The sequence below is a fragment of the Oncorhynchus tshawytscha genome, linkage group LG03 (assembly GCF_018296145.1).
Source record: "Oncorhynchus tshawytscha isolate Ot180627B linkage group LG03, Otsh_v2.0, whole genome shotgun sequence".
In the NCBI taxonomy this organism is placed as follows: Eukaryota; Metazoa; Chordata; class Actinopteri; order Salmoniformes; family Salmonidae; genus Oncorhynchus; species Oncorhynchus tshawytscha.
Genome location: NC_056431.1, coordinates 43,939,569 through 43,966,705, shown reverse-complemented (window position 1 = coordinate 43,966,705; position 27,137 = coordinate 43,939,569). Strand labels below are relative to the sequence as shown.

At 45.0% G+C, this 27,137-nt stretch overlaps 2 protein-coding genes across 7 annotated transcripts in view; one reads left to right on the top strand and one right to left on the bottom strand.

Annotated features, from left to right (window-relative positions):
• The window catches only part of LOC112236510 (calcium-binding mitochondrial carrier protein Aralar1), a 20,890-nt gene extending 14,537 nt beyond the window's left edge, over positions 1-6,353 (top strand). For all 4 annotated transcript variants that reach the window (XM_024405114.2, XM_024405118.2, XM_024405106.2 and 1 more), the window contains 5 exons: positions 1,488-1,628; positions 2,910-3,048; positions 3,316-3,474; positions 3,621-3,711; positions 5,702-6,353. In XM_024405114.2, the coding sequence (XP_024260882.1) occupies positions 1,488-1,628; positions 2,910-3,048; positions 3,316-3,474; positions 3,621-3,711; positions 5,702-5,915 (744 nt within the window). In that variant the 3' untranslated portion in view covers positions 5,916-6,353. The remainder of the gene's footprint in view (positions 1-1,487; positions 1,629-2,909; positions 3,049-3,315; positions 3,475-3,620; positions 3,712-5,701) is intronic.
• On the bottom strand, positions 6,249-27,137 carry LOC112236538 (dynein, cytoplasmic 1, intermediate chain 2a). Of its 3 annotated transcripts, none has more exons than XM_024405134.2 (17): positions 27,011-27,137; positions 24,832-24,949; positions 24,400-24,514; positions 23,516-23,606; positions 22,161-22,220; positions 21,703-21,818; positions 16,695-16,784; positions 16,355-16,517; positions 16,121-16,220; positions 14,928-15,053; positions 13,723-13,869; positions 13,440-13,553; positions 12,901-13,034; positions 9,978-10,122; positions 9,553-9,693; positions 9,208-9,333; positions 6,249-7,320 (listed from the first exon to the last, which is right to left on the bottom strand). In XM_024405134.2, exons 2-17 carry the CDS (start codon positions 24,937-24,939, stop codon positions 7,207-7,209), a joined length of 1,890 nt encoding a protein of 629 aa, XP_024260902.1. In that variant the 5' UTR covers positions 24,940-24,949; positions 27,011-27,137; the 3' UTR covers positions 6,249-7,206. The 3 variants fall into 3 exon arrangements, with proteins under 3 accessions (XP_024260902.1, XP_024260910.1, XP_024260915.1); XM_024405142.2 differs by lacking the exon at positions 27,011-27,137 and adding an exon at positions 26,802-26,948; XM_024405147.2 differs by lacking the exon at positions 22,161-22,220.

Genomic DNA, 27,137 nt, shown 5'->3' with positions numbered 1-27,137 from the left:
CGTGTAACCTACTTGGACACCGGGTCCTCACATTTCCCACTCTCCCATGCCGAATAGCCTGAAGCCACAGGGCTCTTCTTGCAGGCTCTATTTCCCAACGTGGGAGCATTGCGATTCATAAGTGAGGATTTTTGCCCGGTTACATGTACATTGAACAACACAGCAGCTTTTCTGCATTATTTTTTAAATTTTATTTGTATAACAAGAAACGAAGTAGACTTTTACAATGTGGGGTGAATGGGAAATAATTTGGTTTTCCCCAATGTGTGGGTGTGGTCGAGGGAAATTCCTTTTTATGACGTGAATATCCACTCGGGAGTATAGCATGCCATCTAGAATTTTAGATTACGGTAACCTAGTTCTGGTGAAGGACTCCACCCAACAATATTATCGTATATAATATACTATGTATATTTTTTTAATGCTAGATTCTTCCCATAGTATCAATTTCTTGCACATCAGATGAACGTGGTCTTCGTGTAAAGTGGTTTCACATTGTAGAAGGCAAATGTTTTACTAGTTTGTGGAGATGGACTGTAATGTTATCCCTCCTGACTGTGAATAAGTGGAAAAGATAAAGGAGATAGGGACAGAGGGATGAATGCATAAATCTTCAGAGTAGCGGATCTTCCCCTTCCACTTTGAAAATGACTAAATGTGCCTGAGTTTTTTTTAGGACAGCGCTCGGATGTTTACAGATAGGACCCCTGCCCTCTATGTCACCAGCAGGCATCCAGGGGCCTGATTCGATTTGGGGAGGGTGATAAATGTGCCAGAGTCAGAGTGGCTGCACCCTGGGGCGTCCCTGCCAGGGCCCTGAGCAGAGCAGTGTGATTCAACGCTCTCCCCTGGGAGTGGGGTGAATTGGGGAAGTGTGCGGGGCGAGGCTGGGCTGGGCCACTCACCCCTCCACAGGAGGTGCCCGGGGGAGAGGGAAGGGGCAGAGGGCTGTTGCCGGGGTCAGGGCCTTCCAGCCATAAGGAAGGCTTCTCCTCGCACCCTGCCTGTTCCTCCCTGACCCCACTGTTTCCTCTCTCAATGCCTGCTTGTTTCTCCTGCTCTCATCAAGGCCACTTTCTGACAGCTTGACATCAGCACTTGAAAAGAGTGTATTTTGTGTTTGAGTTTACCAAGCTAATTTGAAAATGCTTATTGGGGTGAAATGCTTAGACATTATCATCCTCACCACAGGCTGACCCCTGAGATGTTGTAAAACCTATTAACCCCTTCCTAATCATGGGACACAAGTAAAAACAAAACATGTATGATTGTCTTGATTTACTTACTGTAAGTGATTACATTTGTTTTTCATTATAATTATAGATTTTGTTTGTGCGACAAAGTACTACAGAAAGAAAAACAAAAAATTGTGTATAAAATTGGTTCTGCAGATTGAGACCTACGATTTTATCACGCTTCAGTTACGGATGCACTGTGACATGTACCATTTGTTTCTTCTCACTCTCAACCTGAGTTGTGTTCTGCAGGCTGGAGGATCCCAGGTGATCTTCACCAACCCTCTGGAGATAGTCAAGATCCGTCTCCAGGTGGCCGGAGAGATCACCACGGCCCGCAGGGTCGGTGCCCTGACCGTGGTCAGGGACCTGGGCCTCTTTGGCCTCTACAAAGTGGGTAAACCCCTCTACATCAGCAGCTTTACTTACCACATCACCTCTTAAAACCTCTGTTATAGCCTAAGTTAATAACCCCTGCATGATGTCACCCGCAAGGTGACGTAGTTTATGTGGTAGTTTATGTTGTAGTTTAACAGTTTATGTTGCAGTGGTGCTGAACAATAAATACTGTATGACTGTGTATCAATGCTGATATTACATAAGACACTTTTGCAATATGAGAGTTCTGATGGGCAGGCGCAGTCTGCAGTAGGATGACTAGCTAGATTCCCTACTGATTGTTACAATCATATTATTTCTTTACAAAACAGTGTTTAACATGCAGAGAGACCACAGTTGCCAACAACCAACAGTAAATTATGCTTAGCTACTGCTCCTTTCCAAGTTCTAGTCGGTTTACTTACATCTCCAGTAATGTGTTCATGGTTCATATTTTAATGAGTAGCAGACAATGTGGAGCTTGTTAAAAGTGACTGACTTCCTCCCTGTGGATGGGCCCAGTAGACCATGGGTCCATGTTAATGTAGTCTCTGTGTGTGTGTGTCTGAGAGACTGTGTGCTGGGCTGGGAGGGAGGGAGTTCTCTGGGGGCCCCGGGGGAACCATGGGGGGAGCAGCACTGCCTGAGGGCCTTCTGGCTCCTGCTGTGATCAACCGCACCGCCAGGTTCCTCTGTGGGTTGGCTGAGGCTCACAGCCTGCCAACAATAATCCACTGGAGCTCCCAGGCCAGATGATCCCAAAGCCACAGCGGCCACCTCAACCACTGCCCTACCTTCTCCACCATCAGGGTCAATCATATTTTGGAAGATATTCAGTACATTACAATATTCAGTACATTACAATATTCAGTACAGTAGTCCAAATCTGGACTAATGAGACCAGATGTCTACAGCACTTAACTCATTTGTAGTTGATGATTCCAAATAAACCTGTGCAATATTCTATACAGTATTTCTAGTATAGAATATATTTTTTAAAGCACTCGGTAAGCATTATCCTAAGCAAATATCTTACAGAAATTCAGGCAGGTCCAAATGCATTTTACATTTCATGTACTGTACATTTCATGTGTAACTGTGTTGTATGTGTTGTATGTGTCGAACTGCTTTGCTTTATCTTGGCACGGTCATAGTTGCAAATGAGAACTTGTTCTAAAAAACTAGCCTACCTGGTTAAATAAAGGTGAAATAAATACAACTGAAAATGCGATATTTTTGCAGGTGTAGTCATTTTGGGTTATATAAAATAAATCCTTTTGTGTTTGTGTGTCCTAGGGAGCGAAAGCCTGCTTTTTGCGTGACATCCCGTTCTCTGCCATCTACTTCCCTGTGTACGCCCACACCAAGGCTGAGTTTGCAGACGAACAGGGCAGAATTGGACCTCTGCAGCTGCTCACTGCTGGTGCCATAGCAGGTAGCTAGCACTAACAACCATTGCTGCAAACCTCACCATCTCAACCTATAGACATAGTATAGTATACTAGAGGCCTGAATAAATGCTTCAATCAATTGAATGTTTTATCATATATATGATAAAAAAATATGTACAGTAAACGATTGGACATTCTATTCCTTTTCTATTTTAAACCTGGCGTTGTACTACTCTGCTTGCCATCAGTGGTGATACTATTCCTGCATAGTGAGAATGACTCATTATGTGGGTTGTGCAACACCTCCTAAGGTATACCTGCTGCCTCCCTGGTGACCCCTGCTGATGTCATCAAGACCAGGCTCCAGGTGGCGGCCCGCGCAGGCCAGACCACATACAACGGAGTCATAGACTGCTTCAGGAAGATCATTGCTGAGGAGGGCTTCAGGGCCCTGTGGAAAGGAGCAGGAGGTAAGCAAACACATGCGTGCGCTCCACAAATGAGCAGTTTCATGACCGGGAAATGAGGCACTTCTTGGCTCCCATAATTGCTCTCTTGAAGACATCAGAGAAAAATGTGAAATCCCACATTGTAATTTCAAAGTCTCTCCCACCAGCCCGTGTCTGCAGGTCCTCGCCACAGTTTGGTGTAACCTTGGTGACTTATGAACTCTTGCAGAGATGGTTCTACATTGACTTTGGAGGACAGTGAGTATTTCTGTCTGGTTCACCCAGTGGCAATTTTAGTATGTAAATCTTGGTAGGGCAAACAAAACAAACAAATGGGGGATGCATGCCAGCAAAGCCACTACACTACACTAAACAATACATTAATTGCACTATAACCGTGACAAATGGTGCCCACAAACTGTTAAGGCCTACATAAATCTGTCCCAACAGCAGAGCTTTCTTTTCAGCACCATGGAGTGAATCCTTACCACCGCTACACCTGGCTATCAGCAGACACTTTTCTGGCAGTGAAACAGTTCATTCAGCCTCATTTACTGCCTTTTTAAAAAACATAGCTGATACGGCTGACTTGCTTAAACAAATGTGGTTTCTACTGACAATTTAGATGTACAAACTATGGCATAAGGGAATGACGAGCGCATAAGAGGCAATCCGTAATTTTGATTAAGACATTAATGAGCGAGCAAGGACGGACATAGCTATCAATATAACTATTCAGCACTTTCAGAATTCAGAACAAGTCAGAACCGTAGGATAAAAAAAGGGGGCATATAAGCAGACAATGAAAGCTCTTACAATATTAAATGATTACATTCCTCTAAAACAGGCTACATGTGCCCCACGAAGTCAGAACGGTGGGCTAAGTTATTAAGGGGAAAGGGACCAAATTATTAGAGTGAGGCACATGGGATACTTACAGCTTACTACACAACATACACTTAGTATTCGTTTCTTAGCTACAGTATACATATCTCTCTGGCATATTACATCATTTATGCAGCAGAACACAAGACATTTTTGGACTCACCGTTCTGCTGTGCTCACTTGAACAGGAAGGTGGCACAGCCGTTTTTCTTGTGGGCAAATTTTGTCATGAAACAAAGTCTGGCATTCTGTGGATTTATGGTGCTTTCAAGACAACTGGGAACTCAGAAAAAAACAAGGTTGAATCATGACGTCAGTGATCTTCAGGTCGGAGCTCCAGAAAGAGGCTCGAGTTCCCGACTTGGAATTCCGAGTTGGATGGCTGTTCAAAACTTATTTTCCTAGTCAGAGAGCCCCCCCCAGAGTTCCCAGTTGTATTGAACTCAATGAAGTCTGAGATTTCCCAGTTCCAAGTTTTGGACGCGGCAGAAGTCATGCTGGGTTGACAGCATGGCCAATGTATTCAACCTTTTCTGGCCCATGGTGTTGCGTGTGGATGTTTATCCTTTTAAGCTTGGAAAAGAGACCCTTAAACCCAGACTTGGACAACATACCCTCTCTCCCGAATAGCAGGGGAAGCAAAATAGGGATTTCTCTTCAATACTTGCAGTTAGCCACTGATTCCTTCCAAACCACTCATTGTTGAATTTGCGATTTCCAACTTGTTGTGTAATGTCCAATGGCCGATGAGCACCGATACGTTTGATCTATAATTTTTCTTCATCTGACAAGGATTGAAAAGGATTTGCCAGTAGATTTGACGTAATGACTGCTTGTCTAGCTTGCTAGCTAAGATTTAGAAAGTTTGTTGACATGAGTCTAATCAAAGATCCAGGAGATATGTGTTTTGACAGAATTTTATCTGTGGCCAATGACCTTGAGTCTTCTTGGATGGGTACATCTAATGTAAATCTATGGCAACACCCAAGGGGGCTTGAAATTTCTAGTTCCCATGAGTGACAGAACACTGAGCCAATCACGGCACAAATAGAGAAGATTACCAACCCCTACGCTCTGTATTTTCCACTGGCTGCCCCTCCACCACAGAAAGCACTAAGCTAGGCTGAAAACACCTGCATTTTGGAGCTGCCTTACTCAAGAAAGCAAAAAAGAGACCATGTTTCTATTGCGGCTTTAACTATATAAAAAAAAGTTTGCAAACTGATATGGGACATGTATTAATGCCAAAATAACATGTAAAACAGGGAACAACTTTGAATTACAGGTTGCCACTGGGTTCACCCTTAGTGAACTGAAGTATTGTCTGTATGTTAATTATCCTTCCTAAATCTTTTGCCCCCAGTCGCCCCACCGGCTCTGAGCCAACTCCTAAGTCGAGGATCTCAGACCTTCCCCCTATAAGTGCCGACCACGTAGGAGGCTACCGTCTAGCTGCTGCCACATTCGCTGGCGTGGAGAACAAGTTTGGTCTACACCTACCCAAGTTCAAGTCTTCTGGAGCGGTGTCTGTTAGCCAAGCTTCAGCCCCGACCAAAAAGGAGCCTACAGCCTCATAGGCTGTCTGTCTACCCCTCAACACTTAACTGCTAAATGGCTGCATGCTCCTTGAGTCAGGTGTCCTAAAATATCTGTCCCTTCATTCCTCTGAAATGGTAAAGAAAATGGTCTCCTTCATTCATAGGCATTTGAAATACTTACTTTGAAAGCTGCATGAATAGTGCTTCCTTGGTTAGTCTTTGTATAGCTCGCACAATGTTACTGTACATTTTTTATTTCTGTGGAGAGACATTTTTCATTGAAAATCAGGTCACTACAGCATTCCTCAAAGCGAGGCTGGTGAGGATGTCATCTCGTCAATCACATTTCAGAGACTTGAAAGGATGTACAGATGTTTTCAAAAGTATTTATTTTGAAATCATGACCAGGGTTTTGGGAAATCATTTAAATGTATCTATTGTATTTTGTTGAAATAAATCAAAATGGCTTAATTTTAATTGTGAAAAAAGTACATTGAGATTCGTGGAAGACATTCTCTGTAATATCTAAGTAACGCTTTTGCTTAGACACGCCATAAAGTATGGATACTGAATTCATACTACACATTAAGCAATTTTCCAATACAGCATAATATCTTCAGGTAGTTCTCCCTCGATCAAACTTCTAAAGATTCTGGTTCTGATATCTTAAGTGTCAAATTTAGTTTAAGAGCAATAGTCAAGTTGAAGGTTACAATTGTCCATATAGTACAAAAACAAGTGGAGATCTTGTGCATCTAGGTTAAAGGAACATAGAAAAACACTGGCTGATGTATGATGAGACCACTACATTCCTGTGTGTAGTGATGGGTCTACTGCAGTTGAAGTGGACACGGGCATCGAAGCACAGATGGTGAACAGCAATCATGAGTCATGAGGACAGCAAACACATGCTCGAGGTGGTGTAACCACAAACAAGTCGAGTGGCCTGTGAAACTGAAGCTAAACCCACAACACTACCGTATGGATTCAGACATGGTACCTTTAAGGCATTCTGGTTTTTGAGTCGTTGAAAAAGAGTTCCAACTGATTTGTATTGCAGAGTAAGAAGATGGCTTTGTTTCTTGTAGTGTCTGAGGTTGATAGATAGCCCTGTTAGTTATCCCATCGGAGACTGGTGTACTTAAAGCAGCCGAAGGAGAAGGCTATCCCAGTTAAGTAGCTATGTGTATTAAATCTGACTACAATGTTTCCAAAGAAAAGATGTCCACACGCCTGAACATTGTCGTAAATCTAGTCTTTTCCTCCAATCAAAACAAGGCTGACAATATGAAGCCTTTCGCTGGTCCCTAGACTGGAGTTTCCATGGCGATCAGGCAGAGAGGCGCTGAGCGGCCAGCTCCTCTGCGTCGTCCCGGTTCTCGTTGATCTCCGCCAGGGTTCGGACGAAACGGGTCCACTCGTCGTTGCGTGGAACGGCGATTTGCTGGCGGGAGAGGAAGACAAAGCATTGATATGGGTGAAAATACTAACACATAGTTGAAACTGGGACACTTCCAGAGGGCATGGGATCACAGGCAATCTTCTAATTGTCACAAGAGACTTGACCTGTCAGTGGCAGAGATCAGGGTTTGGGGGGGAAGAGCTGCTCTCTGTATCTGCAGCTCAATACTCAGTGACATGACTGACACACACTCAGACAGACCCTCTGGAGCAGTCTCCATCCAGATAGCTGGCCTCCTGACAAGACAATGGCTTAATTGTTGTCCGGAGAAATGGAGCATGAAGTATTACCAGAGTGCCTTCACCTCCACTTGAGATATAGGAGGAAAATAGGGAATAACCCCATTGAACATTTTAGATTTAGATCTCAATTCTTGCTCAAATGTCAATGTAAAACCCCCTTCCCAAACAAAAAAATAGAAAAACGGCCTCTCACTGTCAACTGCGTTTATTTTCAGAAAACTTAACATGTGTAAATATTTGTATGGACATGACATAAACTGAAGAAGTTCCACAGACATGTGACTAACTGAAACGGAATAATGTGTCCCTGAACAAAGGGGGGGGTTCAAAATCAAAAGTAACCGTATCTGGTGTGGCCACCAGCTGCAGTAAGTACTGCAGTGCATTTTCTCCTCATGGACTGCACCAGATTTGCCAGTACTTGCTGTGAGATGTTACCCCACTCTTCCACCAAGGCACCTGCAAGTTCCCGGACATTTCTGGCGGGAATGGCCCTAGCCCCCACCCTCTGATCCAACAGGTCCCAGACATGCTCAATGGGATTAAGATCCAGGCTCTTCGCTGGCCATGGCAGAACACTGACATTCCCGTCTTGCAGGAAATCACACACAGAACGAGCAGTATGGCTGGTGGCATTGTCATGCTGGAGGGTCATGTCAGGATGAGCCTGCAGGAAGGGTACCTTGAGGGAGGAGAATGTCTTTCCTGGTGAGATTGCCTGCAATGACAAGCTCAGTCCGATGATACTGTGACACACTACCCCAGACCATGATGGACCCTCCCCTCCAGAGTACAGGCCTCTGTAAGCTCATTCCTTCGACGATAAACGCAAATCTGACCATCCCCCGGGTGAAACAAAACCGCACTGAGTGAAGAGCACTTTTGCCAGTCCTGTCTGGTCCAGCGACGGTGGGTTTGTGCCCATAGGCACGTTGTTGCCAGTGATGTCTGGTGAGGACCTGCCTTACAACAGGCCTACAAGCCCTCAGTCCAGCCTCTTAGCCTGTGACAGTCTGAGCACTGATGGAGGGATTGTGCGTTCCTGGTATAACTCGGGCAGTTGTTGTTGCCATCCTGCACCTGTCCTGCAGGTGTGATGTTCAGATGTACCGATCCTGTGCAGGTGTTGTTACACATAGGTCTGCCACTACGAGGGCGATCAGCTGTCTGCCCCGTCTGCCTGTAGCGCTGTCTTAGGCATCTCAGAGTACTGACATTGCAATTTATTGCCCTGGCCACATTCTCATGCCTCCTTGCAGCATACCTAAGGCACGTTCACACAGATGAGCAGGGACCCTGGGCATCTTTCTTTTGGTGTTTTTCGGAGTCAGTAGAAAGGCCTCTTTAGTGTCCTACGTTTTCAAAACTGGGACCTTCATTGCCTACCGTCTGTAAGCTGTTAAGTGTCCTAACGACCGTTCCACAGGTGCATGTTCATTAATCGTTTATGGTTCATTGAACAAGCATGGGAAACAGCCTTTATAATGAAGATCTGTGAAGTTATTTGGATTTTACAAATTATCTTTGAAAGACAGGGTCCTGAAAAAGGGACATTTATTTTGTTTGCAGAGTTTATGAAGAATGCCATGCATTTTATTGGCACAGTAAAGGCTCTTAACACACTCACCTCTCCAACATCATAGACCAGAATCTGTCCATCAGAGTCTCCCACGGCAATCTCTTTGCCGGAATGGGCCCATCGCACGCGGTTCAGGGCTGGGTTCCCCTCCACTGTGGTACTGGCTGTAGGAACCTGCAAAAGAAACACCTCATCTGTCAATGCCAATACTGATGACTGACTGGATTTCTGTCACACTATGGGCCAGTTTCCCAGACACAGATTAAGCCTAGTCCTGGATTAAACGGCACTATCAATGGAGAATCTGCCAGGACCAGGCTTAATCCGGGAAACCGCCCGTATAGATGCTGCATTGGTGCAAAACCTGTGGTAAATGGGGCATGCGCCAGGTACCTCAGTGTCATTGTTGAGGTTCCACAGGTCAAGATGGCCCACTCCATCCACACACGCAAACAGCGCCGGGTGAGTGGGAGACCACATGACATCGTAGACGTAATCCGAGTTGTCCTCGAACGAGTACAGCGGCTTGTTGTTCTGAAAGAGAGAAACGTAGGTGGCACCTGAAAACATAGACCCACTGAACTGACCATGCCAAATACAATTATCTGGATCAATGCAATAAACAAAATGTTTAAAAAAAGATGCAGCATTGTGGGCTTAAACGGGTCCAAATTCAACCACATATTTTGCTTCCTAAATGGCAACCTATGCAGTACTTATAGGGCTCTGGTCAAAAGTAGTGCACTATGTTGGGAGTACGGTGCCATTTGGGACGCACAATAATAACAGCAGGCTTTCTAATGGAGACGGTACAGTACCTTAGTGCTCCACAGCTTGACGGTCCAGTCGAAGGAGGAGGTGACAAACAGGTGGGAGAAGTCGACGGGCCCGGTCGCTGTGTGACAGTCTATCCCTGTGATAGGCCCGTGGTGGCCCTCAAACATCTCACTGATCCCTGCTTTACTGTGGCCCAGACATACAGCAGATAAGAAAGCAATAATTAGCAAACACCACGTTCCACTTCTTAAAGAACCCCTCGATGAATACATTAACCAATAGGAGTCTAAACCCTATCTGAGCCAGGAGGAGGGGTTTACTCATTTTATTTGGCCTTAGTGCTATTAGCCCATACATCTTTCTAGCTTAAACAGACACTTATGGGGATTTTTAAAATTGTTAGATTTCCACAGGGCATCAAAATTAGGTGTTTATGCTCTTTCCATGCATTATGCTCTTTCCATTACATATACCGACCAGGTGAAAGCTATGATCCCTTATTTTTTTTAATTTTACCCCTTTTTTTCTCCCCAATTTCATGGTATCCAATTGTTTAGTACCTACTACCTACTTTAGTACCTCGCTACAACTCCTGTACGGGCTCAGGAGAGACTGAAGGTTGAAAGTCATGTGTCCTCCGATACACAACCCAACCAAGCCGCACTGCTTCTTAACACAGCGCCATCCAACCCAGAAGCCAGCCGCACCAATGTGTCGGAGGAAACACCGTGCACCTGGCAACCTTGGTTAGCGCGCACTGCGCCCGGCCCGCCACAGGAGTCGCTGGTGCGCGATGAGACAAGGATCTCCCTAACCCGGACGACGCTAGGCCAATTGTGCGTCGCCCCACGGACCACCCGGTCGCAGCCGGTTACTACAGAGCCTGGGCGCGAACCCAGAGTCTCTTCTGACACAGCTGGCGCTGCAGTACAGTGCCCTTAATCACAGCGCCACCCGGGAGGCCCCAGCTATGATCCCTTATTGATGTCACTTGTTAAATCCAATTCAATCAGTGTAGATGGAGAGATTCAAGGTTAAAGCATTTTAAAGCCTTGAGGCAATTGAGACATGGTCACTAACAACGTGTGCCATTCAGAGGGTGAATGTGCAAGAATGGGGTGCCTTTGAAAGGGGTATGGTAGTAGGTGCCAGGTGCACCGGTTGGTGCCAAGAACTGCAACGCTGCTGGGTTTCCCACACAAAAGTTTCCCGCATGTATCAAGAATGGTCCACCACCCAGAGAACATTCAGCCAACTTGACACAACTGTGGGAAGCATTGGAGTCAACATGGGCCAGCATCTCTGTGGAATGCTTTTTACACCTTTTAGAGTCCATGCTCTTACAAATTGAGGCTGTTCTGGGGGCAACTTAATATATTAGGAAGGTGTTCTTAATGTTTTGTACACCTAGTGTATACTGTGATATCATTACCAACTAAATATACTGTATATTAAATATGCCAGCATATACAATGAACAAAAATATAAACACAACATGTAAGTGCTAGTCCCATGTTTCATGAGATGAAATAAAATATCCCAGAAATGTTCCATATGCACGAAAAGCTTATTTCTCTCAAATTTTGTTCACAAATCTGTGAGTGAGCATGTTATCAAGGTAATCCATCCACCTGACAGGTGTGGTATATCAAGAAGGTGATTAAACAGCATGGCCATTACACAGGTGCACCTTGTGCTGGGGACAATAAAAGGCCACAACATAATGCCAGAGATGTGCAATTGGCATGCTGACTGCAGGAATGTCCACCAGAGCTGTTGCCATAGAATTGAATGTTACATTTCACTACCGTAAGCCACCTACAACATCGTTTGAAAGAATTTGGCAGTACATCCAACTGGGGGGCCGGAGGAGGTATTTCTGTTTGTAATAAGGCCATTTTTGTGGCGAAAAACTAATTCTGATTGGCTGGGCCTGGCTCTCTATTAGGTCAAACTGGCTCGCAGGTTTGTGGGCCTATGCCCTCCCAGGCATGTGAAATCCATAAATTAAGGCCTAATTTATTTATTTATCAATTAACCGATTTCCTTAATTGAACTATAACTCAGCAAAATCTTTGAAATTGTTGCATTTATATTTTTCGTTCAGTATATTTCTGAATTTTATAGTACACAAGGTTTGGTTAAGACCTCCTTTTTGTCTCAATTTACTTTGAGAATAACATTTAGAGAATTCCCCTTTTAACATGCCTGTAGTTTCCCAGCCCAGTGGGGAAAGAGAGACAGCATTCAGCTCCAGAGTCAAATGTTGCAGAGCTGTGGCCCTGATAATTACGCAGAGAGGTAAATACCCAGCATGAGTGATGCTTATGCGTTATTAACTGGGATGAGAGTATCATACCATTGTAAATGAGGTGGAAAAATCAGTCCCTCAATTACCAAGGTGAACCTGCAACGCAGAACCTAGCAACTATCCCCTCTCGGCGGTCTCTGGGCATAATGCAGGACATTAACGTTAACAGCGTAGCCGTAGAGACCAGGCTCTCCGTCGCAGGCATCACTCCGAGTTCAGCCATGTTGCTCTGTCGCCTCACATGCGGACACACTGACTGTTCGCTCAAACGAGAGCATTGTGCAACAAACTTCAGATTCTAGTCTCTTTGGGACACCCAGTTTTAAACAAACTCCCTCACTCCGAGGGAGAACTCCTCCAAAAGAAAAGAGGGAAAAAATGATTTGTTTCCCCTCCATGTGTGCCCTGTTTAGGTTGGGCGACCTTTACAAACATAACTGACAGAAGCTAAAGCAAAACAGGATGATTGGGGTAGGAATGAAAACCTCAAAACAGCAGGAGATCAAGTGTTGGATTCATATTGCTTGGGGAAGTGAGGGGGATATATTTATGTTTTAAACCGGGGCCTAACAAGCCTCCTCAGTTTCCTGGAGGTGTCTGTCCAGCCAGAAGGGACGAGGACGGGGACAAAGGGGAGGGGGGTGTTGGTGTACCTTCCATGACGACACGCCATGTAGACAGAACCGTCCTCGCTCCCCACCGCAAAGTTGTTGACATCCCCGAGGGGGAAAGACATGGAGGTGACAGCGACGGCCTTCGACTGCTTCAACACCAGCTCCAGGCTGTCCTGTAGAGTAGGGGGAGGGCGGGAGGGAGCAGAATAACATTCACAACCAGCACTCTCTGCGCAGCCTGCATGCTAACACACACACACCCTAACCACAGCCTATAAATTTCACTTGACAGGTTATTAATGCAGAATTTAAATTCAGCTAGCACTTTATAAATGATTAACATTTGACATGGGTGGGTTTGGCAGCGGCGTCAGAACAACATTGCCAGCGGAGATCATTTCCTTGACTTTGAAAAATAAAATAAAAGAGTTGAGCGCAAAATTAAAGGTTTTACGTAAAACAAAAGGGTTCTAGTGAGGTCCCGGTGTTTGACATGCCCTATGAATGGGCCGACGTGTTGTGTGCGCAGAACGGTCCCATGTCAGTGTGGTGGCGGGTAGGTGACTGATGGGTGGTACCTGCGGCTGAGACAGCATGTCCAGGCTCCAGGAACACATCTTGCCGTCGGTAGAGATGCTGATGAGGTTGTTGGCGTTCTGAGTGCCCAGCACGTTCACACAGTACACTGGGTGCTGCATAGAGAGAGAGAGAGGAACAGGGCCCCACAATGAGGCTGTTCACGACACACCAACGAAACCATGTTCCTGCACTCGCCTCTAATTGCCATTGTGTGTGTCAAACGCAACTTGAGATCAATATATATTTTGGTGATGGTTGATTGACATTCCATCCCAGTGTTACCGTGTGTGCTGCGGCTGACAGGGGGGTCCTCTGTACAGGGGTCCTCTTGTTGCTCCGGTTGTCCCACAGAACGATCTGCCCTGAGTAGGTGCCCCCCACCACCAGGTTAGGGTGGAACTTGGCAAAGGCGGCCGACATCACTGCAGACTGGCAGAGAGAGAGGGGGAGGGTGAAAAAGAAAAGAGAATGCCATGTTAGCGTCTGCTGAGATGGAGAGCACAGCGGAATGGCGACAGCTCTCCGGTAATATAAGTCTAATGTCACCTCCAATCAAAAACTGCTGTGTGCAGTCCCCATTTCAGACCTGCTCAAAATAACATACAGACTTGAGCCATTCAGGCTCCTGCAGCAGTATACGAGCTTGCTGTATAATGGGCTGCTTATTTTCATTTAAAACTAACAATCCCGTGGTTTCCATGACTCACACTTCACCACTCACGGCAGAGCCTTCTGCTGGAGGCTGCTCACGACAGGATAGGTCTACATTATTCATGCTAGTTTATTATTTGTAAAATCTCCTTCCTTGCTTTCTGGGTTACTGGTCCAAGCCCTACCTTCCCCGTAGCCTGAAACACATCCCCTGTAAATCCTAAAACATGTAGTCGTCATATGTAATCATTAATTCATCCAAGTACCTTTTTTTTTTTTTAACACAAAAGGTGACACCTGGTGAGGAAAAATTGCATTTCCCGCCCACTTAGAGGCATGAGGAAAAATGAGTTCACACTTCTGCTCAGTTTTATTTCGTCGGCGCAATGTGCCTGGGACTACATCCGCTCTGGCAGCAGCAACATGTGGTTCTACTCAACCTGCCTTGGTCTGCGAACCGCAGGGCATGCAGTATATTAAGGCAAGCCAGCGGAGGAGCTTCTCTCCCTCTCTCTCTGCTGAACACAGGGCCCTTGTTTAGACACACATGATAACCACTCCAGCCCTGCACAGCACACTTAATACGACTGCTGCAGCCTCTTGGACCCCAGTCAGCTATTGCAACACTGCTCTTCTCCGGCGCCTCACTAACATGTGTTTGTGGATAGATGTGGAGGAGGTGAATGCCAGCCCGGTGAAATCACAATGTGGATAAGAGAGGGGGGTGGAGGTGAGAGAGAGAGGTGGGAGGGATAGTTGGCGGTGTGCCACACTCGTCAGGGAGAAAGCCACCCATGAGGCAGAGGGAAAGGGAGGGCCCTGCGTGGCTTTAGTACCTGGCAGTGGAAGACGTACTCCGGCGTGTTCTTCTTGTACTTCATGTTCCAGACCAGGGCCACCCCGTCCGGCTCGTGGGGGGCTTCCTCGTTGTTGTTGTATGAGGCAACCAGCAGCTCAGGATACTGGTGACAGACAAATCAGCCCAAATGAATGTCAAGAGGAAGTAGTCATGGCCCCCAGGCTTGGCTCCATGTGAACAAGCCTCCCCTGCCCTCCGCGGTGCCGGTGAATGCCTAGCAGAATGCGTAACCGCCCCTCCTTCAACAAGATTTATGGCCGGGAAACTTTTCCCCAACAGCGCAGTCTGGTAAATAACGTTTGGATGATACAGCTTTGCATAATGTTAAAGGACTAGAGCCTAGACTTCTGAGAGAGCCGAGTGAACCACGGTAGTAAAGTTGGCCACTCCAGGTCGTTGGCCACTCCAACTCAACCCTCCCAGTGCACATTTAAAACACAAGGAGAAATAGCGGAGGAAAGAAAGGCTTTAAAGACCTGCTCTCAACCACTTACCAGACGTAAACAAACCATTAACCTCTGCTGCTTCTCATATTGGAACAACTGAAGTTTACAGTTTGTGAATACACAATTAAACACAAGGGAATGGATTTTGCTCTAAGCGAACAACGTAGTGGTGAACAATGAGTTGGTGTTCAATCACTGACCGAAGCCATTGCAGAACTATGAATCAAATGAAGGGCGACGTTAGGAGAAACAAATCATTGCGAGCTCGTACTAAGTGACAATTTGTGCATGACGCAGTCCCAGCTCCAGGAGGAACATGGTTAAATGTCTAATATATAAAATAAGTCCCATGTATATCATACAGAATTAGGGCAGTGGTGAAGGAGTTAAAGACTCAACAATACATTTACATACTTCATTCTTACAATACCAATGGCATCCTAACACACAAAGACAGATTGACATGAGTCACAAAGACACAGGGGCCAGTGAAACCATAAAGAACTATTGCTTGCATTGTCACTCAGTGACTGAGTCAGTGAAAAGGTTGCATCATGAGCCAACGCTGACAGACGGGTGCTGTGTTTGACCGGTATAGGGTGAAGTTCCCCCTAGATGCTGATCTTGGGTCAGTTTACCCAATGATTAAGGCTAGGATTGAAAAAAGGAAAGCTGGTCCTAGATCTGCACCTAGGAGACACTTCACCCCGGAGCATGTTTTTACCTGAGCGGACCAGTCCAGACAGGTGACCACACGGTGCTTGGACCAGCGCTCGTCCATAAACTGCCTGTTCAAAAACAGCTTGGCCCCTGCCTGGATCTCACTAGAAAACAGCATAGTCACAGTCATAACAATACCACACTCCTTCCTATTACTAAACAGCGACATGATTTAGCCCTTTTCTACTCAAAAAGGTATCAAAGAAATGGGACTCGTCTATCGGAGAGCTTTCCTAACCCCTCCTTCTCCTCCATCTCGCGACCACTGTAGTCGAAGAAGACGTCCACATGTTCAGACAGGGCCCGCTCCACGATGCGGGTGCTGTGGTCAAAGAAGGTTATGAACTGCTCAGAGTGGAGGATCTGCAGCTTCTCCTCCTCGGTCAGCTCTTGCGGAGGTGCTACAGACAAACGGACAGTAAACGTTACGGGCAAATTTTAAAAAGTCCAAAACAAAAAAAGGGACGTCATACAAAACTTTGATGTAGAAATCCCACAAAAACGGTTTGTAAGATTATTCAATGAAGAGGACGTCAAAGAGATCCAATTGTTATTTGTTTAAACGCCACAACTCCTACCTTCCTCCTCCTCTTTCTGGACAGGTTTCTCTGTTTGGGCCTCAAGCACTTGTTGTGGTGGAGCAACTTCCTCCTCCTCTTCTTCTTCCTCTGTTGGGTCAAAGGTGCATGATTTCAGTTGAACACCACATAAACCTGGCAATGCTTTATATTTCTTGGTTGAGACAAAATGAGTGACGCCAAATTTGACAGTGACAAATGAGCAAAGTTATGGCTTATTTGAATTACAATGGTTTGAAGTGACAACTGATCCTGCAATTCTGTGTCAATGTTTGGTTCATTCCTAATGAGTACTAGTCTACCGCCGCAACGTTGTTTTTCTCTTCAATATAACACACTGAATGTTAAGCAGGCTAGCATGGGTATGGGAATGAAATGATTCTGTGTCTTATCTCCCATTCGTTTGGTTTGACGACACAATGTCACCTCTCTGAAAGGACCTGCGCCTCTAAAGTTGTCATTTGTGTGGAGGGGGTGACGCAGCAGGGGTCTGGGTCCTAGGCCCCCCCCCCTTTCCCCCTCTTCCTGTTAATGAGACGCAGCTATTCAACAGGGGGCTTGCACTTGTCAGTGCAGCCATATCCTCCATGTCCCAGTAACAAGTCCCCCCTTCCAACCAGGGGCCGGGGCCATGGTCCGGGGCCAGCAGGCGGGGAGCAGCTGCCCAGGCCCACTCCCAATGGCCTGACCAGCTGACAGGACGGTGCTAACCAGATGGCGCTGCTTGGATTGTCTTGTTCTACTACAAGGTGGCATGAGGATGGCACAGAGGTTTCCCGCCTGGCCGCCCCTAGACAAGTCTCTCTCTGAACGGCAAGCCTGTGCAATTACCGCCCCACCAGGGGGTCCACAGACTGCTATTCAACCTCAGAGAACGTACGACAAAATACAGCTTGTAGGCCGGACCAGCTGGCAAACCACACGCTGGCTCAGACACACTAGACAACTCTGCTATCTTCAACACATCACCGTCCCCTCTCCATACACGCCTCTTCAATGCATAAATAGGCCGTCTAAACAAACACATTCACGTGGATGAGAAAATGTACAGTGTGTTACTTCCATACCTTTTTAGAGCTCTACGTATGCATAGTTCATCTTTAATGGCAGCAGCGTTGCACACAACCTTTCCATTTCCACTGAGATCTATGATAAAGTAATTTGTCACTTTTCCCATATAAAGTGATTCTCTTCCCTCCTTCCTATTAGGTGGGAGGGCGTTGGGTGCTCTGATAAGTTTACAGAACAGGGTTGATGACGAGCCATTTCAAATGGACGGCCGTACCCTGAGACCCAAAGGAGAAGGTTAAAATCTTTCCTTTCAAGGGCCTCAATCAGGCTTAAAGGAAAACAGTAATCACTGTCTTTCAGCTGGGCCCGGCCGCGCTCGTCAGCCGTTTCCCCTGACGAGGCAGGCAGAGCAATCAACCTGCCAGGCATTAGGAGCGGAAAGACAATCTGAAAATAAAGGGTATAATGCACCTGCCAGCCAAAATGGCCATTTGGAGAAAAGCTAGTGATCCTGGTGACCCTGCTGGGGTAAGAGGACAGAATCGGGGTGGGGGGAAACATTTAACAGAATTCAACACGGATCAACCATGTCCTGCACACTGACACCTCCCCTCAAAGCAGGCCCAATTATGGCTTTTGTACCAGAGAAATAAAAGCTTTTGGGGGGCCGGGAGAGGGAGGTGTAATCACAGTTCTTTGTCAATAGACACTATATTAATGCAAACGAGACGTGGCCCCAGTGTGTTGTTCACGTACAAAACTAATGACCTCTACTCCCCACTGCAGGTGTGTCCGTCACCTCCACAGCCACAGGATGGACAACACAAATCTGACTTCCACATGTCAGTTTACTAAAGGCTGTTCCACAAACCTCAGCTTCCATCTGCTGGTCTTTCTAGATGAGGAGACAGCACACAGTCTGTCAGTAGAGAGAGAGCCCACTTAGCGCTAAATACAGAACGCGCCATGGCGTCATTCAATTCACCGCTAGTTTTCAATCCGTAAATGAAAAATGTCCTTCCCCTTCAAGTCTAAAGTAAACAGAATTACTCATAACAACTGTTCACAAACCACATACGACAAGGTTCCTTTTATTGCTGTTCTCCTATTTCTTGCATTTGCCAGCTAAAATGAACGGCAAAATAATTTGACATCTCAGAAAAAAACACCATAATGCCCCAAATTTATTTTGCTGCCATCAGAAGCAGGTCAAGCTCCAAAATAGGTTTACGTGCATAGCATATGCCTACAAGTGTCACATACGGATTTACTAGAGGGACAACACAACCCGGGAGATTTCAGCAGTCACCCTACTGCTATTCTGATGAGCAGGTTAATCAGGGTTCAGTCTGCTTTAAAATGGGAGGCTTTTGTTGAGTTTACACACTTGGTTACTTGCTCTGCATCTCTATCCCTTTATATAGGCCCTCTTTCTCTCGCAACAAACAAAGGATTGAGACAAAAAGCACCTTTGAGAAGATGTGATTCAGCAAAAAACAAATATTATATACCCTATAAATCTTTCTTCATGGTTATTTTTTCACATTCATACCTTGGAATAAACTCTACTAGAATTGATATGAGCATGCTGAAATTCTAGTTAAAAATGGTAGCCTGGGCCTAAACTTAATTCAACAATACAGTCAGTTAAGGGGTACTAATCATCAAGTGCCAAGCGCATGAAATGAGACAATGTTCAAAGAGTGCCACTTCAAACAAGAGGCTGTTGAGTTCCTTTAGTGATTAAAAGTTATGGCCTTCCCCTGAATTCCAAGTGATTAAAACAATTGAAATGAATCATATTTCAAATGTACTCAAATGCTCTCTTGTATTGCCTGAAGCCTTTTTCAAACAGAGTTCCGGGCAGACCACTCAATGAATTTCCCCATATCTTCTTCCCATAATTACAACCTCTTGTTAAGCAGCACTTATTGACATTGCATAAAGTCTACTGCTGTAGCCTGAACTTGTTAACGATCTTGATATAGGCTACCACAACATTTGATTTCTACACGGGGGGGGGCCCTGATTCACTGATTTTCCTTGCATGACCTGGAATGGGAATTACAACCATCCCAAATAAACAATGAGTATTACTTTTATAAATATTGTTGGGCCTAAGATTTATGGGGAAACGTCTCAAACTAATAGATACTTTCCCACCAGGTCACAACATTTGCATCTACACTGGACTCCTAGTAGCCTATATTAGAGAGTCTCGAGCAGTGCCTTTCAAACCTCTCCCATCAGACCCCCCCAGAAGTTTCACAATTTAGTTGTAGCCGTGAACTATTGCACCCGATTCGCCTATTCAAGCCCTTGCTGATTAGTTGACAAGTTAAAAATCAGGTGTGATAGCTGTGGACTTGTTCAAATACAGGGAGCGCCTGGGGGTCCCCTGAGGAGAGGTTTGAAAACCACTGGTCTAGAGGATGGGAGCTGGAAGGACCTGTGCCCCCTATGTAAATTAATGACGACTAATTAGCTTTTTGTGCCTTTTTGGGGAGAGGGGTTGTTCTACTATGGGGACCATTTGGGATCTCCCTCTCCACCCCCGCGCTCTCTGTCGAGCATGGCACGGCAGCACCTCCCTCCAATGCCACCGCCCGCTGACCTTGTGTGCCGTGCCGTCGCCTCCTCTTGACAACATGATGAATCGCTCAAATCAGTGCACACGCCCGACTCCACCCCCAACATGGAATATGCACAGAAGGGTGCGAACAGGCGAGGGAATGCCGCCTCACCAAGTGCCAGGAGTGATGCCGTGAAAACGCACAATGTCACTGAGTGTGTTTTGTTATGTGCCTATTGGGTGAAGGGAAAAGACAGGGAAGCAAGAGAGTTGATGAAATGATTACAGAGTGACAGAGAGAGTGGGGGGGGGGGTCTAGTGCTGAACAGGCAGCAGAAACCATCCTTGTTTAACACAGTGTTACAATGCCCTAGAGAGAGAGTCCCTATGCCTCCACAGAACAGACAGAGAGAGCTCCACTCTTCATTCTTCACTGGGTCTGGTTGTTTTTCCCTCCAGGAGTCACACAACTTGTTCACAGCCAGACTGCAGGCAATTCACAATCCTCAATGACAAATCACCACAAGTCATCTGGCATCGTTTCCACGGGAGATTGAAATGATAGGGAACAAACTTGGTTCTATGCAGTTTGAAGTGTGAAGGGGGAACTTAGAGGAGTTGCTTCACAAGCACAAAGACAACTAGCCCATGCAGGGAATAAACCTTTTGTTCATCAACCAAAACTTCTACGGACACAAATCTGCAATCATAACATTTTTAAAATCACTCACTGTGTAAAAATATATATATATATATATACACTCTTTTTAAACAGCTAGGTTACATTGCCCCTCTTTATAGCAGTAGGGTAGTCTCTGACATGTCTTGCTGATAAAGCAGTGTAAACAACTAAGATGGATTTCAGTCCGAGAGAGTGTTTGAACTGCATCTTAGCAAAGACAAACGAGGGGCGTAATCACAATATTGCACATGTGGACTTTGAGTAAATATGCTTTTTTTTAAAGATACGCCTAGACAACCACATGAAAGCTGCTGTGCAACAATAACATACATATTGACATGCTTCCAATACATTAGCCGAGCATGCACAAAGCACTTCCTATCTAGCCAATCTACTGCCTTTCTTCCCCATTCGCTCTGGCCCTCTCAACCTGCACATTTATTGTAGCAAGGCCCTATTGCTTTGAGGATGGGAGTTGAGAGAGGAGTGGGCATACGTGTGTGTATTTAATCTTTCCTTTGGTTTCTTATGTTTCTCAGGGGGCCCCTGCAATTTCCCCCAGCTTTCATCTCTGTGCTCGGTAAGGCCAGATCATTTCCACTCCGTGTTCACTTCCTGCTCCCACAGGCCAGCCGGCCACATCACATCACACACACACACACACACACACACACACACCTTTAGTTGTGTCCTGAAAATATCAACTCCTAAAAGAGTCTAGAGTAGTTGAGTCAGGCTTTCACCTTCTTTCTGCTGGGTCATCACAGGTGTCTGGGTCTCCTTGGTGTACGACACAGTCTCTTTTGGAGGGAAGTCAACATGGGTGATCTTGGCCATGCCCATCTTCAGAGGTCCCCGCCTAAAAGCAGAGCACAACTTCAGGACACATGGAAGGGCCAAGGAGAGCTGAAACAATAACATAAACCTAGGGCCAGCCCAGACAAAGCACACAACGGTACTATCATATTGCCGCCTTTTCATTAGCACCTCAAAGCTGAAGTTGCCTTTAAGACCGATGGGGGATTTTGTCTTCTGATAATCACTTATTCGTGGAGAAGGAAAGGAAGGATAACAGCGTGTATGTAGGTCAAAGAAAGATGCCAGCAAGCTACACACTTTTCTTCTGATATAAAATGGCAGCTTTGAGCGGATCAAGAAGAGCAACAACACTAGAGGTCGAAAAGAAGGTAGTGTCCAATACCGCAGCTCAGAGTCAGAGTGAAGCTGAAGAGTGGACGGGTCAGAGTCCCAGTGGAGAGTCCTGGTTAGTGTCACAGCAAGAAGACAGCATTAGTGAGAGAAAGTAGGCATAACCCAGAGGATACATGTTAGAACATATACACGCAACATGCCCACACTGAAAAACACTGGTTACAAACCAATTGACTGCATAGGATTTCATTTCAGAAACACTGCGTGAATCATTTTACATAGAGGTGGGGAAAACGAGGTTACCACAACAACCCTCTAGTAGGCACTTCCACATAAAAAAAAAACAAGGACAGTATCTGTTTAAAATGCGTGGACACAGGTCCTGAGAGTGTGATGACACGGTGTAATTAGGCAGCCTGAGGGACTGGCGAGGCCTGAACTGTGTCACGCCAACGGCTTGAACTCCCACGTGAGGGAGCGCCCTGCGGGGAAAACATGACCTCCATGTGTGTAGGAAATGGCCACGCTGCTGAGGGAAACGAGTCAACACGTAGAGCCTTGGGGTGGAGGAAGAGCTCCCTGGCCCTGATGGGACACTGGGGAATCTAGAGTTTCAGCAGGGGGGCCGGGGCTCTAATTAGGGGTTAAGATGTCCCCCAGGCATTGCACAGTCCTGCTGTTTTATTGTCCATTTAGGACCATCCTAATGCAACAGAACACAAACAAAATGAACATGCACACCCTCAGCATAAACTAGTAATCATTATCTTTAATGGTACTGCATATACCATGCAACACCATGCTTCAGATGGGATATTGTTAATGTACACTCTTCAATGCATCAGTTTACCCTGTGTAGTGCTATACGAATCTAGAACAATGTGGAACCTCGTGCTCTGCAAAAACTAGTTTACTTTTACAAGTGCGTCATGCTAGGTTTTAGACTGCATAAAAAACCATGGCAAAGCGTTGTTGGTGGGCATTTGTGTGTTACTTTGAGAAGAACACCCGTTCTGTGATCTCAAAAACTGTACATGTTTATGGGCATAGCTTATAAGGCAAAATGCACGTGTCAATTTAGTCAAACTAACTCAACGATAGTTTACATTTTATTGTAAGAACATTAGCATTATCTTACTAAAAACCTAGATGCGAGGTTACTGTTCCAGCTGTGACATGGATTTATAGAGAAGAGACCTGCTCAAACCTGTGATACACAAATCCTTCAAAATGACACAGACATTAGGAGAGACAGTCCCTCATTCATTCCTGCGATTAAAAGCACCTGCACGCATCACAACCTAAATTACAGCAACGCTGCACTGTGCTTAGAGGATGAAGGCTCTTTGCAGAGAGAAATTAAAGCATTTTGTCATTAAACATTAGACTGGGGGGTGTTTGTACCTGGGTCCCACGGCGCCGTCGCCCGAGTCTTGGCTCCCTGCCTCGCTTGGTGTGCCCACAGATTTGCAGGTTGGAGACATGGGAGGAGGGACTAGATAGTGAAACAGACAGGTATCCCCTGTTACTATGCGCAGAGGCTGGTCTGTTCACAATGGCGTAAAAGTACATAGTGTTGGGGTACCAGCAGTGGTAATAAAAATATATTCAGTGGTAGTGGTAATAAATATATATATATATATACACATACACATACATACACACACATGTTAATCTGGCATGCAAAAAGGCAAATAATGAGTGGGTATGAGCAGCACAAAAGAGAAAAGACAAAGAAAAATTGTTATATTTCATGCCATATGCTGTGAAAATACAAGTGAAAATTCAACAGTAAGACAAATACCAATAGTATTACAAACAACTAATCACACATCAGCATACCAAAAGTGAATGGATGAGACATGGTAGAGAAGTTGAGGCAAAAATAGAGTTGTCAAATTTTAAAATACAAACAAGTATTTAATCATGTCACTGTCATTTAAAAAAAAAAACGATTTACATTTCTAAGGAACCTTGGCAAACCTTAGATTTATTAAATTTAATTTTCTGATTTCATTCATAGCATCAGTTCCCTACTTTTCTATCACAAAGATTCTGGTTTACACACTGACAGTCCTGGCCAGTCATTAGGCAACATTAATTAATCTACTATGGATCACTTCTGCCCCCTTCTGTTAGGTTGGTGACAATGTTCTCTCACATAAATCTCGGTTTAGAAAAACACATGTCAAGAGTCAGATGGTCTACACTAGAGGCACAATACACTTCCTTGTAAATAGCAAATGTGCAGAGATCTGTTAAAAATCTGCTGGTACATGGTTTCTTACCAACAGGAACATCAGCTGACGTGATGCCCATGCTCTGCAGAAGGGCATCTGTCTCACGTCTCTTTTTCTCCAAGTCTGAGTCATCCATTGGGGCTGCATCTTTCTTCGAGTCAGCCTGGGAGAGAAGCAGAGCAGATACACGGTTAGTATCCTGGCTGTAAGCATGAGGAATGGAGGGTTTGATGGAGCGTTCGAGTCTGATAGTCCGAATTAGTTGCCTGGTTAACTTGCCTAGTGAAATAACATGTACCAAAAAAAAAATTGGCAAGTTCAATAAAAACAATTAGTCTAGCTGTAGAATCTGTACATTTTCCATGGAATCAAAGCTATTGTTCCTCTTTACACCTAATCAGAGACTGAGCAGAATGCGCACTGCCATTTTGGTAGGTCTAGTTCAGGGGGTAAGTAAAGTCCCTATAAGCATGTACTAACCTCTTTCTTTTTGCGCTCATCTTCTTTCCTTTTTTTCTCCTCCCTGATCTGAGCCAGGCGTTGCTTCTTCCTTTCAAGTTCCGCTTTTAGCTCGCTTTTGTCTGACATGATGCCAACACTGTAGGACACAAACACGCTTCAGAACAACAAGATCGGTGACCTACAACATTTTACAGAAGTCTGATTTGCCATTATTTGTACAGGTGTTATTTTTTTTTGTCTCTCACAAATAACCACAAGTTAGGCTATACATTGGAATATAGACTATAGTATGGTCAGAAGCACATTTCATGAGCTGTTCTGAAAGTGTAATAAGATCACTCCTTTGTTTCAACGTTTCAAATCAATGAGAATAGCACCTGCTCCTTTGATCTACCAGGTCAAACCATTTAACTAGGGGGACCACTGCTAGGTTTTTATCATGAATTAAGTTTCAGCAGGGCCCAGATAATTTGGTTCAAGAGCACACTACTGTCCAGGCAGAGAAAGGATGGATGCTCTTCCATTAACAGGGTCCTGACCATCTGGGCTGTAAAACCCTCTCCTGGTCCAAAGCCCCATTCAAGGCTCTTTTGTCTACTGAACTTCACAATGCACTCTTAGAGATTAAGTTGATAAATTCAAGAGGCTTTATCATTCTGCATACAGCATTAATCAACCCTCACATCCTCCACAGCACCTGACCCTTTCCACATCCAACACAGAGACCACTTCAAGACATTTGTCCTAATTGCACAATTTAAAACAATGAATGGAGGTCTGAGCTATCATATTGAAATAGATGTGTAAAAGCCTTGCTTTTAAGATGGTCTGCACAGTGTGAAACTACTTAGCACATGAAATTTTATCAACCTTGAGATAACAATGTGGTTGATGCAGCTGTGTTTATTTAACTCGTACATTTGCATTCTGCTGACAAAAACAGACAATAAAATATGCTTTTTCAAGGTGTTAATTGTGAATGCAGACTTCTGCAAAAGTAAAAATGTATTTGACTTCAGTTAGCTAACTCTTATTAAAAAAAAAATTAGTTACAAAAAAAATGTTATTATAATAATTTAAAAAACAGAAGAGGTGATCTAGAGCTCCAACATAAGCGATGCTGGCAAGAGTCGAGCCGAGAAGTAACTAGTCTAGCCACCACAGACACTGGTCAAGCCATGATGAGTATTGAGCAGCATATTCTTGCATCACATTTACTTCTACTAGAGCGACAACATTGTGTACATATCTCGTACCATCTAAAAATTCAACACATGCGAAAAAAACGAGTTATTTTTGACTGACACAATTTATCGCGTTGGTAAACTAGCTGCGGCCCCACCCAGCCACTGACCCAGTGAGGGAGTTATATTAACATGAGCCGCTGTGCACCGGACTAAAGCCCGTGAGAAGTGAACGGACAAATACTGTGAGGGAGAAACGCAATCCTCAAATCGAACAGTCATCTGCGCCACTCGGGTCATGTTGTCAACAAGGCAGCATGGTGCACCGTCCATAAACATCTCTTTTCCATAAAATATATGTTCGAATTTACAAACTAGTTTTCATTGGGAATATATATATATGTCTACACCTGTGGTTTACGAAGCATGTGACGAATACAATACGGTTTTATCAAAAGTAACCACTTTTGCATGCGAGAACACAGAATCCAACTCATTACTCCACGTGCTTAACCTAACTACGTCACTTTTGTTTGTTTTTAGCATACTTCGCCGACAGACAAAGCTGACGAAAGCCCAGGAGGCTTTCCCGAACAATCTCCCACCACCGGGGCAACCCGGGCCTTAATCGAATCCCCTCACTGTGTGTAGTGACAGACAACATTTTTTAAACTAGCGAGCTAAATAATTGATGACTGACTTGGCATCCTGATCTCTTCAAGTTGAAAGCATTGATTAGGTAGCTGAATATGTCGCAAACACTTTATAACTACCGTTATTTAACAAAGTTTTATTTCAGCTTACCTTGTAAAGTTAAGATTCTCAACTAACGTTAGCTAGCTATATCACAATGAAGTGCAAGTGAGTCAGCTCGGCCTGCTAGCCAGCCAACTCAAAGACAACGGGAGGGCTGGCATGGCGACTAAATCGCAACACAATTCATGATTTATTAGCAACAATAAGTAAAACAAAAAAAGTACGCTCCACGTTTCACTTGTAGTTTGGTAACAAACCTGGTTTCTCCTAAGCTTTCCAATCGCTTGAATCAGGAACCCAGGATCCTTTCCTAAATTTGCCAACGCAACCAATGCGGAATTACGAATGCCGAAGAGGGACATCTAGATTGATATCCGCAGCCGA

Bases quoted from the DNA above. Each gene is read 5' to 3' on its own strand.
- LOC112236538 (XM_024405134.2), bottom strand. From the start codon at position 24,939: ATGTCAGACAAAAGCGAGCTAAAAGCGGAACTTGAAAGGAAGAAGCAA. The intron at 13,554-13,722 runs GTAACACTGGGA...CTCTCTATGCAG, and splicing joins TGTCAGCCGCAGCACACACG to CACCCAGTGTACTGTGTGAA. The intron at 9,694-9,977 runs GTACTGTACCGT...TCTCTCTTTCAG, and splicing joins TCAAGCTGTGGAGCACTAAG to AACAACAAGCCGCTGTACTC.